The sequence below is a fragment of the Miniopterus natalensis genome, chromosome 15, assembly GCF_054644295.1.
Source record: "Miniopterus natalensis isolate mMinNat1 chromosome 15, mMinNat1.hap1, whole genome shotgun sequence".
Classification (NCBI taxonomy): Eukaryota; Metazoa; Chordata; class Mammalia; order Chiroptera; family Miniopteridae; genus Miniopterus; species Miniopterus natalensis.
This window is the reverse complement of record NC_142095.1, coordinates 24,329,413-24,345,595: the sequence shown is the minus strand read 5'-3', so window position 1 is coordinate 24,345,595 and position 16,183 is coordinate 24,329,413. Positions and strand designations below refer to the sequence as shown.

Sequence of the window (16,183 nt, the reverse complement as noted above, 5' to 3'; positions counted from 1 at the left end):
GACCCCTGACTTCCTGTGTGCTGTCCAGGGGGCCAGCTGCTGTATCCAGAACAGCTGCACCAGGCAGGAATCAGCATACCCATTGTTCAGATGAGAAAAGCAAGGCCCAGAGAAGTGACATGCCTCCCCCAAGTTCCCACAGCACCTTTGGGGACCCACAGTGGCCTTGTTACATATGTGCTCACACATGGAATTGCCTTAAAGGAGCACCTGTAGTGTGCAGGAAGCCGGTTGCTCTAGGAAACACAAATGAATGGCAGGTCCAGGCAGCAGAGCTCCCACAGGCAAACACAGGCACATGGGCCACCACCCCATGCTTCTGAATCCACAGTGACCAGGTGCCCGTCTAGGACTGCTTCTGTCCTTACTCCTCCCACGCAGTGTACCGGAGACACTCCTGACAGTGAGCTCTGTGGCTGTGTACCAGGTTCAGAGACTGCCCTGGCACAGCCTGTGAATAGTCTCTACCACGTGCTGGCCTGTGCTGGGCCACACTCCGCACCACCCCATTCTGTCTTCCACCCGGGCAGTGGGCATGGCTGCCACTGGGATACACATGAGAAGACTGAGGCTCCTACATGCCTGGCTGTGCTGGGATTAAGCTCACTATTTACTAGGTGGCCTTTTAAGATGAAAATAAAAACACTTCATCACAGAGCCAGGGACACAAAGGGAAAGGCATAGCCCAGGGGAGGCAGGAGAAGTTCTACTGGTCTAAAGGGGCCTAGCAAGTGCCCTGTGGCCCGAGGAGATCAGAGCAGTCCTTGCATGCGTGTGTGTGTGTGCAGGCTCCAAAGAGAACACCTTGTTTTGTGGTTTTCATGCCCAGGCCCAGGAGGTCCCCTGAGCCTGGGCCCTGCCCTTCCCTGTCCCCAGCCCCCTCCCTGTGTCCCTCCTGGTGGGAGGGAGGACAGGATGGCAGGATGCAGTGGGAGAGGCCCGGCTCATGTTTCCCCCCTCTTTTCCTGGCAGGGATTACATGGTGAGCAAGGAGACAGCTGAGCTGGCAGGTGGGTGGCCTGGCCATGCCGAGGGGAAAGCTGGGGAGGAAGGACGGCTGAGGTAACTCAGGCCCAGAGTGGCCACTCTCCTCACACATCCCCCCTTCACAGCCACTCTGGGCCTTGGTTGCCCAGGGCTGATCCACTGGGCCCACACCAATATCTGGGCGCCTGAATTCCGATTCCCCCAAACTCTGCTCTTCAGAGTAGGCAAATGCAGAGCCAAATAGCTTCTCAGCAAAGGTAGACTGACTTCAGAGAACAGAAGACCCACAAGCTTGTAGGAGGCGGCAGGACTCAAGTGAATGAAACCTATGCAATTCTAGAATCTCTAATTAGTGCAGCCGCCCTCACCCAGCCTCCATCATGCCCCTCACCCCACACTCTCTGCAGCTGCTAGGAGGCATCTGCTGGGTAAACTGCAGGGCCACTTCACCGCAACCAAGTCCCTCACCCTTAGTAGTCATCAAAGCTCTTGGTGGCTTGGGCCACCTCGCTAACCATTTGGGAATACTGTATCTTGAAACAGAGGTTGTCAATCAGTGGTCCTTAGAGATTCACCAGAACAGTCAGGGGACAATTTGATGGCATCAAACAGTGAGAACTGGGATGAGTCCAAAAAGTGCCAAGAATGGTAAGTCAGCAAGAAGCTGCACATCCTGGGTGCCAGAGGGTCCCAGGGCTGGGGCTCATGGAAACACTGCTGAAGCCCTAACAGACGGGAGGTGACGCTGAGCTCCTTCTTGGTGCTCCACTGGGTCTTTCCCAGCTCTCCACACTCAGGGGGAAATCTTGGACCAGAAGAGTAAAACAAATCTAGACATTGAACTGGCTGTGCGAATGGCCTGAAGGTACTTGGTGCATCTGGGCAGAGAGAGTCCAGGACCAGGAATCTCTCAGGAGGACCCTGGATCTGGTGCAGCCACCAAGGGATGCTCCAGTTCTGTGTCAAACAGATTCGACTTGGCATCAAACTTCAACCCTAGCCGGTTTTGCTCAGTGGTTAGAAAACCAGCCCGCAGACTGACAGGTCTCAGGTTCGATTCAAGTCAAGGGCATGTACCTCAGTTTCAGGCTCAATCGCTGGTGACCCTCCAGTCAGGAGGGTGTGTCTCTCTCACATTGATGCTTCTCTCTCTTTCTCTCTTTCTCCCTCTTCCACTCTCTCTGAAAGCAATGGAAAAAATATCCTTGGTGAGTATTAAATATATGTATATTTTGAGTACATATATAATATATACTCCAGTAGTTTTGCATACACCCACAATCTCCTCCACACTGGGCACCCTAGGAGCCAATCGACTGCGGTTCCTATCCACACACGCCTTCAGACAGCACAGTCCAGAAGTTAATAGTCAATAGCATACTTTCCCATTGTCCGGACCTGTTAGCTTCAAGCTCTCATTCTGATGCTGTGTAGTAGCCATCATGTTCCACCTCGCCCTGCTCCTCATGTTTACTCATGTTAAGTAGGTGCCTTATCTGAGCCCCATCATCTCTACAATGCAAATAACTGCCTCAAAAGATGTTGGAATCATTAAGACTAGTAAAAGCACCTAACTCAGAGTCCAGCATAGAGTGGGTACCCAACACATATTCCTTCCTCCCTCCCTCCCTCCCTCCCTCCCTCCCTCCCTCCCTCCCTCCCTCCCTCCCTCCCTCCCTCCCTCTCTCCCTCTCTCCCTCCCTCCCTCCTTCCCTCCCTCCCTTGTTTCCTTCCTCCCTCCCTCCCTCCCTCCCTTCCTTCCTTCCTTCCTTCCTTCCTTCCTTCCTTCCTTCCTTCCTTCCTTCTTTCCTTCCTTCCTTCTTCTCTCTATTTTATCTTTCCTAAAAGCAGAGTTTTAGTATCTGGTCCTCCTTCACCCTTCTCTCCTCCTTCAGCTGTATTACTTCTGTCTCTCTGCTCAGGACCTTCTTGGAGTCTACTGTTTCCTTCATAAGTGGATCTGTGTATTTTTCTAGGTTGACTTCAAGAGAGAGGCTCATTCATCTCCACAACACCAGACATAAGGCCTGGAACACAGGGTCTTGTTCCAGATGGGATGAAAGAATTGGTAACTGCTGGGGATGGGAGATGAATGGATGAATAGATGAATGAGTGGGTAGGTGGATGGGACATGTTTAGACGGAAGAGGTAGATGAGTGGGGGTGGTAGATGGATTGAGGAGTGATGTCAGGTAGAGGAGGGATGAGTGAACAAATGGCTAAGTGAGGTGAATGGATGAGAGTGTGGAGAGGTGGGGTGGATGGGTAGATAGAAAGAGTAAGTGAGGGGTGGATTAGTGGATGGATGAACAGGTGGACAGAGGCACATGCCATGTGGCTTTGGGTTGAGGCAGGGAGGTGCAAGGAACTCACTTCAATGCTTTCATCTCAAATTGATATTTTCATCCTGTCTTCTTCTGCTCTCGAACCATAAAGATGTGGCAGGGGAGGAAGAGAGTGGCTGACAGCAGCAGGAGTTGGGTGCTATCTTCATTCCAGCTTTGCCAAGCCCTCACTTAGTGAGCCCTGCCCCAGGCTCCAAGCATCACAATGCTCAGAGCTATAGGACCGGAGAAAGTGCTGAGGGCACACAGGCCCCTCCCTGGCCATATCCCCGTCTCACCCCGGAAGATACTATCCAGAAGGGGAATGACCTGCCTTTAACAGTTCTGACTGTCCTTATGTTCAACATCAAAGTCTGGAAACCTGCTCATCTCACTTCCCAGTCTGCCATTCCCACAGGACAAGCTTGCACAGTGACCACGCCAAGGTTCATCTGGGAGTCTCTTCTGTGTGGCCCTCATTAAGTCCAAAGCTCTTGAGATGAGCAACTGTATCATCCTCACTGCCTTGTTCCAATGACAGAGACCTAACACTGAATTGTCATAGAAAAAAAAATGTTTGTGGTTAAATAAAATGGATAATGGGTCTTGGGCACGACTGACCATCATTTGGGAGAAAGTGAAAAGTCTTGGGAAACAATGGTCAACCTTGATCTGGGACACTAAGTTTGAATCCAGCTTTGCCACTACCTGTGTGACTTGGCACAAGTGCCTGCACCTCTCTGAACCTCCATTGCCTCACCTGTGAAATCAGGATAAACGTTCATACCTCTCCACTACCTCCCAAGGCTGTGAGGATCACATCGCTCTTTGGCTTTGAATCTGGTCCTTTTGAAAACCCCCCCACCCCAGAAGCCTTGGTATCCAAACCCCTAAGTTAAAATCTCCCCTGCTCTACCTCCTCTCCCGGAGGGCAGAGCGGGCTGTGAGCAGGGACTGGCAGGCCACAAGAGGTGAACACGCCCCACTTTCAGGCTTCTCTAACTGGGGCTGTGCTCATCACCCTGACCTCAATCTTTCTCTGTGAATTATGGAAAGAGAGTTCTCTGCGAACGAGGCATGTACAAAAGTTTCCACCAGGCTCCCTGCCCTCCCCCTCATCTCATACTCCCCAACTTTGTACGGACCGTGGCTTATTAGCTGTTCCCGTTGGGCTCGCCGAGTCCTGTGCCTGCACACGTGAGACTAAAAATACCCGAGGCTCCTATTAGAGGCTCTGCCCCAGGAACAGGCAGGGCTGGAGTCTGCACGGACACGAAAAACTGGCTCCCTGTGCCCCCAGGGATCCGGGCCACTGGGCCTGTCCTGCTTAGGGCAGATGGGCCCCAGTCCCCTCCGGACATTCCCCAGGGGTCAATGGCAATTATCCAAAAGGCTGATCTTGACTTCATCTGTGTTTTGGTTCAGACATTCCAAAGCCATTTTCTGTGGCCCTCTTCACCACTTCAGTAAACAACCTCCCACCACCCAGGTGTGAGGGCTCTCCCCCACGGGACATGTGTCACTGAGAAAGACACATGTGGCCCACCTCGACCCCAGCCTGCTCCTGAAAAAGACATCTGTGCTCCTTTTCACTAGAGCACGCAAAATAGCAAGTGCGTTAGGCTTGGTGCCAGGACTGGGCCCATCTAGGAGCCAGCGTTGGCTCACTGGGCAAACTGTGTGAATCGATTTCTTGACCCTCTGTTTCTTCGTCAGGGAAACGGGCATAAAGGCACCAGCCAAGCCTCGGGCTACGGCGAGGACGACGTGAGTTGGTGGACGTAAAAATGCAGGATCCTGTACAGAAGCAAGCGACTGCCAGGGAACAAACTCTGGAGCATGCCTTAGGTGTGAGGACTCCTTGTTTGCATCGGAGAGAGAGCTGCGGATCGAGAGATATGCAAGGGGCACTTCAATAGCTGCAATAAACACTTGGCGAAGCTAAAGAGGTAATCTCTCCATGGGCTTTCATGTGCCACTGGATACCTCTCTTGGCATGGCCAGAGATATTTTGGAAGTAGTGGTGAGAGACAAATTGATTTTCATCATCTCCATCCACAGGAAAAGGCCAAGAATGCCATAGACGATAAAGACTCCGAAATGCAAACTACCTGGAATTTGGAACATAATGCTGCCCGCACGTGCACATGGCTCCACGCAGGAAGAGGGGCCGGAGTGACCTCGGGACGGAAAAACAGAGACCGTCGAAGAAGGCGTCATGGACAGAAATGCGGAGGCAGGGGATGGCTGGCGGGCCAGCCGGGGAGAGACATATGGAAAGGTTGAGAAGGGAAACGGTGTTTAACAGAAAAGTCACGGCTTATGGCTCCTGATTGGGGTGGGGTGAGGGGCGGCTTCATGGGACTGATCAGCGCTGTCAGATCCAAGCTCTCCCCAAATTCGTGCTCCAGATGGTTCTGTCAGCCACGGGGGAAGGTGCCTTTTAGAGCCGCTTGTCCTCATTTAACCTCCGACTCCTCCACTCCCTGAAGGCCTGAGAGAAAGACGCAGAAGAGCAAACGCTCCAAATCTGCGGAAGGCTGTTATACCTCCAGGCTAAAGGGAGAAGTCTTGGCTGGCTGGGAGCATTCATTCTGTCCAATTTGATTCAAACATTAATTAAGCCCCTCCTGTGTGCAGCACTCATAGAAGGCACCATGTGTGGGGCGGAGGGGGGGGCTCAGGAATGAGGGAGACCGTGACCTGGCCCTCCAAGAGCTTAACGTGGTCCGAAGTAATTTGGAAGAGTAATCTTTTTTCAAGTTAATATTTAAGGGTTTGTGACATTCTGGTAGGACATAGGAACTAAGAATACAAATGCAAAAAAATCACCCCACGTGCGCACGTGTGCACACACACAGAAGTTTAGGTTAAAAAAATATTGTTCCATTTCAGTAAAAATAAAAATAAAAATTTGAAAGAGCTACCATGTAACAGTTATATTTTGGCAAAGGTTTATGTAACAATAGTATTCAATGCTTGCAACGGTATATGGGGATGCTGGCATATACAGCTAGTGAGACGGTAAATAGGCACAGTCATTCAGACAGTAACTTGCCATTTATACATATCAAGCCGTAAAATAGTCACAACCTTGAGCCAGTAAGTCCACTTCCCAGGATCTACTCTAAAGAAATAATCAGATGTGTGGTCAAAGGTATAAACACACAAATGTTTATCATCACATTATTTATAAAAGTGGAAAATGCAAAACAAAAGTCCAAAAACAAAGAAATAGAAAAAACTAATAACAGCGTGTTGATATAATGGATGTTGAGGCAGCCTTTTAAATTGGGTTTGAAGAGTTTTTTGTAAACTATTTATTACATGTGTTGGGTGGGAAAAAATCATGATACCAAACTGTATATAGTGTGATCGCAACTTCATTTTTTAATAAATATACACACATATGTATATATACACATATATGTACACATTTACAAACATACACACATTTATTTTATATGTTGTAGTAATTATGTATGTTGTATTAGAAGAAAATGTTAAATAAAATGATTATCTCTAGATGGTGGGATTTGTGTAGTTTCATTTTCTTCTTTGCATAGCTTTTGCATTTCTAAATTTCCAGTAATGAGCATGAGTGTGACAGAGTGCCTTGTGTCACTGGCCCCTGTGGAGCTCCATGGCCCCACTCACCCAGAATGGTGACCTGTGCCTGAGGACTGAGCTGGGTCTCCCTCCATCTCGCCAGCCTGCTCTACCCAGCACCTGGCACTTGCCTGGGCTCTCACTCTGAGCCCAGTTCCCCCATGTGATCTAGGCACGAGGTGCCACACTCCCAGATGCCCTTTTTCTCACACGACACATGTGTGGTGTTTGACCACCTCTTCATCCCATCATGCCCTTTGCCCAGCACCTTCTCCAGAAGGCCAGTCTCTGGTGGCATGGTTCCTTTCAGACCTGCCCCTCCCCCTCGTGAACTCTCTGCTCTCCTGTCCCTGCTGACAAAGGTCCTCATCACTGCTCAGGTTGGCAGCAGAAGCCCGACCCACAGCAGTTCTCACCTCAGACTGGCCCTGACAGCTCTCTGGCTCCCCTCTGACCCCTTCTCCTTGTGTTGCAGCATCAACCAGACTGCCCTGCTTTTATGAAACCTGTTTCATGAAACCTGTCACCTTCTCTCTCATCTCCAGCACTCCCCAGCACTCCCCCCACCCCCAGGCCTCTCCTCTGCCTGGAAAGCCCTCACCCTTCTTCTGTGGCTCTCTCCTACCCACTCATCCCAAGTCCACTGTCTAGATGTCACCTCCACCTAATAAGTAGCCTTCTGGACCTTCCTGTGTAGGAGGACAGGTGCCCCTCCCCTGTGCTTACTCTGCCATTCATCATAATGTCATTGCACATAGTAGGGGCTCAAGAACAAACTGCTGCCTGGACTGGGCAGCATCTTGGCAGCAAACAGAGCAGAATTGGAGAGCCCTCTTTATAGTTTATTCTCACTGCAAAATGCTATGGAGTTTATTGCAGCACAAAATCCCTTGTCATGGCTTTGAAAATGGTAGACCTCTGTCTCCCTCTGCACCCCTGGCAGGGCTACCTCACTGCTCCTGAAGGCTGCCTGATGCTCCTGACCACCAGCTGTGACCACTGCCAGTGCCATGCGTTCTCCACTTCTCAGTCCACAGAGCCTGAGAAACCTGTCCCCAAAGACTCGGCTCAGGGCTTGAGCTCAAAGAATTTTTCCAAGAGTATCAGCAGAGATCTTAGGCCCCTGGCTCAAGCTGTGTTCATCAGGACTGTTGAGACCATCTTCCCCGCAAGCTGGAGGCTGCTCTACCCTGGACCAGGGCACTAAGCAGCCTCAGCTCACTAACATATGATGGTAATGGAATCATACGAGGTAGGGTGTCAAGAGTTAGAGTGTCACCATCTACCTATGGGACACCTGTGGGCCTTGGATAGGTGACCATAGGCCTCTAAGCCTCAGTTTTCTCGTGTATAAAGTGGAGACAGTACAGAGGCACATCCCACTGAAGGCACACACTGTCACAGTGTAGTGCAAGTGGGAAGGAAGGAGGGCTGTGCCAAGCCTTAACTCCTGCTGCAGAGGGCGCTGCTGCACACATCCAATGTCAGTCCTGCCAGGAATGGAATCTTGGCTCACTGAGTATCTCTGTGATGGCAGAAAGTGACATAACAGTGACACAAAAAGGAAAGCAACTTCCTGCTCCACAAGAAGGTCAGGGATGCCTCCAGTTTTATCTGTCTTCCCTTCCCAACTATAGAACCACATCCACAAGACCATCCTCAGAGCAGGACCCAATAGGGGCCTGACCAGAATATAGCAGGCTGCTATATCTTTAACTAACTCATAGCTAAGTACTTTATTTCATTTAATCCCAGCAATGCCCTCACCCATTTGACAGATGAGGAAAACTGAAGTTCAGAGAGATTAAGTACATTGCCAAGGTCACCCTGATGGGAGGTGGAGTCTGGAAACATACGTCTGCTTAATATAACTGCTCCAGTGGGAATTTACAGGTTTTCTAAATTTGATGAGCATGGGGCCAGAGCTGGAATAATTTTCCAAGTCTTATTAATTACTGGGATGATCAAAAAGAGAGGCACCACAGAGAGCTGGAATTCTCCAGAAGCTCCAAGAACTTGGTAACCAGGAAGGCTTCAGGGTGGAGGTGAGGGCCGTGTCAGGCCTTGAAGGATGGCTAGACTGTATTTGTCAGGGAGGTCCAACAAGGTCTTCCAAGAATTGGTGACAGCAATAATGAAGGCTCAAAAGAGGAAATGAGCCAAGCCAGGCTGCTCAAGACACCACAAGAAGTCTATACAAGCTGTCAAAAAGGTTTCTGGGAAAGGTTTCTGGTCCCTCATGTAATGGTTTGCCCATCTCAGGGGATGTGAGGGCACTGAGAGGCTGAAACTGGGCCCCACTCTCTGTGCGCCCCTTCCCCATGGCACCAATGGAAAAAGCATGTCACGTCTACAGATTGTCTGTGGGAAGTCTTCCATGTATTGGCTTGCCTAATATGTCTCGGTGGAACAGAGAGAAACTTGTCACTTGGGATCTCTGGAGAGGTAAAGAGTATGGCTGGTGGTCCCTGAGGAACTCCTATGTCTGAGGAAAGACACTAATGTGAGTCAGAACACACCTCTCTGGTGAGACCCTCATCCGCTAGGAGCAAGCCCTGTCGCCTCCTGCCCATCTCCAAGATGCAAAGTCAGCTCGGGGCTCAGAGCCAGCCAGACAGCTGACGAATCCCACCTTTAAGCAAAGCAATGGCGCCGGTGTGACAGCTGGACATGCCTGATCGTCACCTGTGATGGAGAATAAAGGCAACAGCACAGCCATTTTGACCACTCAGTCTTTTGGTGTCCTAAAATTTCCAACTCACTGTGATTAAAATAATTAAGGCTCTCCCAAGAATGAAGATACCCCCTAATTTTTTAGATCCTAAGACAAAGATGTAGATTTTATAGGTCAAAATACGGAGGTTCTTGAAGCCCATGCTGTCCGAGACGGTGGCCAGATGGAGGGGCCGGTATGTTGAGCAAAGCCTAGAAGCGGAAAGGCCAGTGGTAGGGAAGTTGTGGACATGAGTGTGTCCACGGCATGTATGGGTTGCCAGGGAAAGAAGAAGACATCCGTCTGTAGGAGCTCAAGATGTGAATCAGAGGCTGAGGGTCTGTTCCTTGTCCCACTGGTTATGGGAACAATTGGAGGGGGGTTTGAGCAGAAGGGATAGGCCCTCTGAATTATATCTCAGAGCCTCAGTCTTCTCTCCTGCTTCCCCTCCCTTTCTGGATACATCAAGTGCCCTCAGCCACATCACCTTCCCCTGGTGTCTCCTTCTCAGTTGGTATGGATGAAAGGGTGTGTCAGCAAAGGCGAGGGATAGGAGGAGGTGGGAAGTGAGGGGAGCATCTCATCTTTCTTCCCATGCTCCTGGCAGGGAGCAGCTCTGCAGACCCAAGAAGCCGACTGCTGGACTGAGGGCCATGGGTGGGAGCCTTGGGGAGTGGCTCCAGTTTCCAGGCAGCTTCTGGATCCAGGAGCAGCAGTATCTCCCAGAGAAGTTAAGGCAACACTACCCCTGTTTCATGGCTTTGCTCCAAAGCAATGTTCTCACTGCATTTCTGTCCCCCAGAAACAGATGTCAAAATCTGGAGACATTCTAGGTTGTTACAACTGGGAAGTGGTTCTTACTGGCATCTAGTAGTTAGATCTCAGGTATGCAGCTACAGTGCACAGGCGTCCCCCTACAACAAAGAATTTGCTGGTATCTAAATGTCCATAGTGCTATGGAGGAAAAGCCCTGCTCCAAAGGATGTGCTTTCAGGAGAGGCCTCTGATTGGCCTACCCCCAGGTCACCATCTCCTTCTTCAGAGGCAGCTCTGTGAAGAGAAACCATGGTGAGCTAGATCCTAAGTGAGACACTCTGAAGCAGGGAAGTATGTGGGGGGGGGGGGGGAGGCACAAATTTCAGGTAAAGGGGCTTCAGCTTCCCCGCCCTCCCCACTCAGCCCCATCCAGTAAGGTGAGGCACTGCACAGGAACTTCCGTTGGGATCTGCACCATGGAAGGAGGTAGGCCACACTGTCCCAGTCAGATGGGGGTGCGCTGAGACAAGAGAGCTGCCTGAGCAATCTCCAAGGCCCCAGGAGCTTTGAATAATCCATAGTTCTTACTTCCCCAGCCATCTAGAAAGCAGCAAGGCATAGCCAGTCTCCCAGCCATGCGTGGAGAGGTCAGGACTCGCTGCATGAGGAAACCCGCCTTGGGAGTCACCCACCTCCACCTGTCCCTCAGCTCAGCTCTCTAGGACTCCAGTTCAACAGTGTCAGAAGCCAATGACCTCTCCTTTCATCAGATGCCCAGTGGGCAAGGGGGTGGTGGTGATGTAATGAGGCAGCCGCCTTTACAGGCAGCTGAAGTGTGAGCCACAGTCAAAGGGGAGAGATCTCCAGAGTCTGAGGGTACAGTCTTAGGGTACAGCTGTGTGACCCCCAGCTCCATCACTGACTTGTCACTTTACCTGTCTCTTTCCTTGCCTTTAAAATGAGGTAAGAATGACAGCTACCATTTGGAGACCACTCATTATGAGTCAGGCACCTCACATGCACATCACAACAACCCTGTGAGAATTTATATTTTGCCTGAGATGTGGGTGAGAAAATGGAGGGGAGATCGTTTGTCCAAGGTCACACAGGCAATGAGTAGTGGGGCTGGGACTGGAACCCAGGCCTGTGCAATACAATCTGCCTCCAAGGGAGACAAGGGAGCTCTCAGGGACCATGCTGTAAAGTGGGTTCACAACACTCCAAGGTGGAAAGGACTTTGGAGCAAAGTCCTCCATATGCTCAGCAATTATCAATGGTGGGAACTCAAGTTAGGGGACTGGCTCAAGCAGGGTGGGCCCAGTGTGCCAAGGGCTACTAGGAAGATGCCGTTGTAAACACTCCTGAGACTTAGAGCCAAAGGCCCTGCTGCTGTTGCCTGGGCAGGCCAGGCCCCGCTAAAAATAGAAGGGCTCTCAGGTCCAGCTCCCTGACCACAGCAGGCAGGCTGCTCCCTGCTCCCCAGCCTTCTCTCCCCCCCCCCCCACTTTCCCAATTGGCAGGATCCAGGCTTCTAGAGGAAAAGAGATGTTAAGATTTTCACTTCAGGCCAGAGAGAACTGTTAAGTTGATGCCCAGTGGGCATGTTCCTAGTAATGGTGGGGCCATAATCTAGGGGGAGGTGACTGACCCCAAGATCCCATCCATTTCCCTCTTAGAGAGGGAGCTGTCAACTTCCAAAACCCACCCCAGGAAGGAGGGGGGCCAATGCCAGAAGTTGGCCAATTTCTCCACACCTTGCAATTCAATCTGGAGCCCCCTATTTCCTTTCTCTCACTGTTGACAGTGCCTCTCACTGTTGACAGCACTGTGCATTTCTATATTTGCCATGGCTTTTGGAGAAGGTCTGCTTCAGGCCCTCTGGGGGAACCCCCTCCCAACCCTCATCCCGAGGTGGCAGGGATGGGCGCACCAGCCAGCCAGAAGGCAGCTCTGGAGTCTGGGACAAGCGCTTCCAGCGCAGGGGGCGGCGGGCTGGGGCGCGGGGCAGGAGGCTCTGGGGCCGGTGGCCTCAGTGCAGGTCTGGGCTCAGCTGGGGATTTCCTTTCAAAGGTGACTTAGAGCCGCTTCATTAGGGGAGCGCCCTCCCGGGCGGGGGCCCTAATAGCGTGTTTGGCAGAGTCAGCGAAACGCGGCGCGCAGCGGCTGGGCGACGGGGGAGCGCCCTCTCCCGCGCCCTCGCCATCTCCCGCGCCGGGCAGCGGCGCGCACGGGGCCATTTGCAGCGCAGGCAGCCTTACGAGCGGCCGCGGCGCGCCGGCGGGGAGCGAGGTGGCACCATGGAGCTCAAGAAGGACAGCAACACCGTGTCCATCGACATGCTGCTGATCGTGCACTCGGAGAAGCGGCGCGCTACGCAGGGCACGCACTCGGACCGGCAGGCGGACCTGGGCGCGCTGCCGCAGCGCAGAGGAGGTAACGCGCGCGGGGCCCGACCCCCGGAGGCCCGGGCACCCACCCAGGCCTCTTCACCCCATGGCCCGCCCACCGTGGGGGCGCCCCACGCGCCCCCGAACGAGGTCAGCGACACCGACCCTCTCCCCATGGCTGCCTGCGCCTCCACGCTGTGGCTTTGGCGTCCCTTGGCAACGCGCAGCCCCGTGATTGCCCTGAGCTGACTCCTGTGCAGGCCTGTGGGTGCTTCCGTCAACCCCGGCTGCCAGTTTCCTCCAGCCACTCTCTGAAACGTGCAGATCAGGGTTGGAAGATGCCCTGGAAGAAGGGAACGGAGCCTCAGGCCTGACTCCTCACATGGCACATGCAGGTGCAAGGTCCCCAGAGAAATCTGTGTGCTGAGTCAGACTTAAAGATGGGGAGCTACCTTGGTGTCCTTGCACAACTCGCAGCCTCAGTTTCCCTTTCTTGAGCTTAAGAGCTTAAGAGGTGTAAAGGGCACACAGGCTTGAATAGAGTTAGGCGTGAAGTCTGCTCTCCCCACTTCCTTCAGGCTTTCTGGTAAAATGTAGACTGGTAAAAATAAAGTGACTGTTTATAGAGTGATTGTGGAAAGCAGGTCCTAGGCTTCTGTATTTTCCAGAGCGGACACAACGTGAAGAGGGTACAGATCCATACTAATTGTTAAGGAAACCCCTCAGATGTCTGGGAACCTTTGGGTCCTGGGTCTAGGAGAAAGCCCTAAGGAATCACGGCGGAGTGGTGTGCGCATGCACCAGGCTGACTGTGCACCAGTGCTTTAGAGTGATGCCTGACAGCCAGCAGTAAAATGGCTTCTGCCTCCGGCCTCCCCTCCAGCTCCGGAGCTGGTTGGAGTCTGCCCCCTGCTCTTCTGTCCCCAGAGCCCCCTTGCACATTGAACATCCACCTTCCACCTGCTGTTTTGAAGCAGTGATACCGTGGATGGCTCTGCCCCCACCATCCACGCAGACTGGAGCTGCCCTATAGCTTCTGGTGACCCCTTGGGGAGGCAAGCAGGAGGAAAGCTAGATTCTGGAGAGCTGAGAATGTGGACAGGTACTCCAGTCTCGGGAAGAATTTGGGGACCAACAGTTGTTTGGGTTGTTTGGTTCTATAGTTCTCAAAACTGTTCCTGGAAGAAGGGAAAATGCCCACCCAGGGTATTTGTAATGAAATTGCGGAGGCCATCAGCTTTCTGATAGAAATGAGACTGCTCCTACTACACACACCAGAAGACCTCCCCCAGTGTGTGGCACAGCCAGAGAGCCCCCATGAGGCCCCACTCTGGCTCAGCCCATGAGCCCCTAGTCCCCCTACCACTCTGCTCACATCTCTCCTAAAGGCTCTAGGGGGAAAAGGTAAGGCACACAGAGAAGACCCAGAAATCCCTGGGATCAGAACTGCTCCAGAAGGTGTCAAACACCTACCACCAGCCCTGCATGACTCCAGACCAATGCACTTCACACTCATGACCATGGCTCAGGGAAAGAAGACCCTACTTGCTGAGCCCTTTCTGCTGATATTTTTCTCCAGATATTTTCCTAACAGATATTTCTCCTAGACCTTATGTTAGTGGAGAGACCTGTTGCTCATATTCAGACAGACAGTTCTGCACTGGAGCAGAGAAGAGGGAGTGTGCACAGCCTCTGAGGCCTGCTGGACAGTGGTGATGTCCAGGAGACCCCTGGCTACTCCAGCTTGCAAGCCTATGCAGCCTGTGGATGGGAAATGCTGAGCAAGTCTAGCTTATTCCAAGGCCTCTTATTGGTGCACAGATCCAAAACCCACCCATTCCCACTTCTGGGCATCTTCTCCTGTCTCCTCCCCACTCCAGACCCTCAGCTCTGCCAAGGAGGGTCTGATTGCAGTTACTGTCACCATGCAGATACCATACCTGACTGAAGATGTGACTAGGTGGCTTTCTGCTGTGTCCTTGTGGCAGAAAAGAATCAAAAGGACAGGAGGCAAGGAGTGTCGCCAGGAATTTGGGCTGCAAGGCCAACATGTCCTCTCTCCCTTTTCCTCTAGGGCCCTAGCATTTTCCCAGCCATCCCTTAGAGCAATGCTTCTCAAATACATGCCTGGAGGCCCTCGAGTCCTCTCAGGTATTCCCCTGGCTGTGGACAAGGTGGCCTAAAGCCATCTGCACCAAGTCGGAAAGAGCTTCAAAGTTTTAGGTTTTATCCCCAAAGTCAATGTGATCTATGCATTCCACTCCAAAAGTGGGTTGGTGAGGGTTCCAAGTGGTAGGTCCCAGACACTGACTGTGGAGGGCTCTGCAGCAAGGAGAGACTCGGAGAACCAGGCTTAAGGCTGAGCTTCCAGGAACAGCACCATGAGCTGTGCAGCAGAGTTGGTCTGGTGAGGAAATCAGCAGCCACCAAGGAACACTAGGTGCTCCTTTTGCACCAGGAACTTGATTTTATTGCAGCTGTTCCCACTGCCAGAATGTATACCAGCTCTGTGCCAGGAACTTGACCTTGCAGCCACCACTTCCAACTGTCACCAGACAAAGAGAGAGAGAGGGGCAGGGGAGGCGAGAGAGAGAGAGAGAGCTTCCATTCTCTTCCTTGTTGCCTCACCAGTTCCAAGATGGAATTGGACATAGGTGCCACTGACTGGCCAGGCCTGGGCCACACATGCCCATGTTCTAGCTGCAAGGGAGGCTGGGAGACCAGGCAACTATCGCTTTCAGTTTCCATAGGGATAGGCAGCCTTTGCCCACTCCCATCCCACACTGAGACTCTAAAAGTGGGAGATTCACTACATACAGAAAGAGGCAGGCAAAATAAACGGCAAACCTCTTCCACAGTAATCCTTCCATATTTATGCAGTGATGTGGCAATGAAAAACGGGCATCTGCATTGTGAAAATTCTCCCTGGATGATCCTGATAATCAACTCTGCTACCCTTGAAAACTGCTGTTTTAATATATTTTTTTTAATGTTTAAAATGTTGAGGGCTGCATTCATGCTCCCAAGTGCATCTCATTCATGGGCAGCCTCCCTCGGACTCTGTGAGAGCCAAGTTCCACCAGCCACACTTTAACCGAATACAAATGCAACCAGCACATCATTTGCTGGGCCTGGGTCTCTGCACCACAGAGAGCCTCACACCAGTCCTTGTTATTTCACAGGACTCCAAGGCGTCGGAAACGGAATACGGAAGTGGCAGAAAATAGAAGAAAATGGCCTGTATGGTAAATTATCTTTTCATTTTTTGTTTTAAATCTCTGGAATTGAATACCTTGAGAAATGACTGGACGCGTTGGGTTTCACTTGTTTGAAGACTGGCTCTGGTCATCCAACCACTCAGAATGACTGCTTGTAACTCAGCCAGGCCTCTGGGGCCACTGTGACCCT

At 51.9% G+C, this 16,183-nt stretch overlaps 1 protein-coding gene across 4 annotated transcripts in view; it reads left to right on the top strand.

Annotated features, from left to right (window-relative positions):
- Nucleotides 1-12,685: 12,685 nt before the first annotated feature.
- The window catches only part of KY (kyphoscoliosis peptidase), a 41,023-nt gene continuing 37,525 nt past the window's right edge, over nt 12,686-16,183 (top strand). For all 4 annotated transcript variants that reach the window (XM_087824622.1, XM_087824621.1, XM_087824620.1 and 1 more), the window contains exons 1-2: nt 12,686-12,821; nt 15,958-16,020. In XM_087824622.1, the coding sequence (XP_087680748.1) occupies nt 12,686-12,821; nt 15,958-16,020 (199 nt within the window). The remainder of the gene's footprint in view (nt 12,822-15,957; nt 16,021-16,183) is intronic.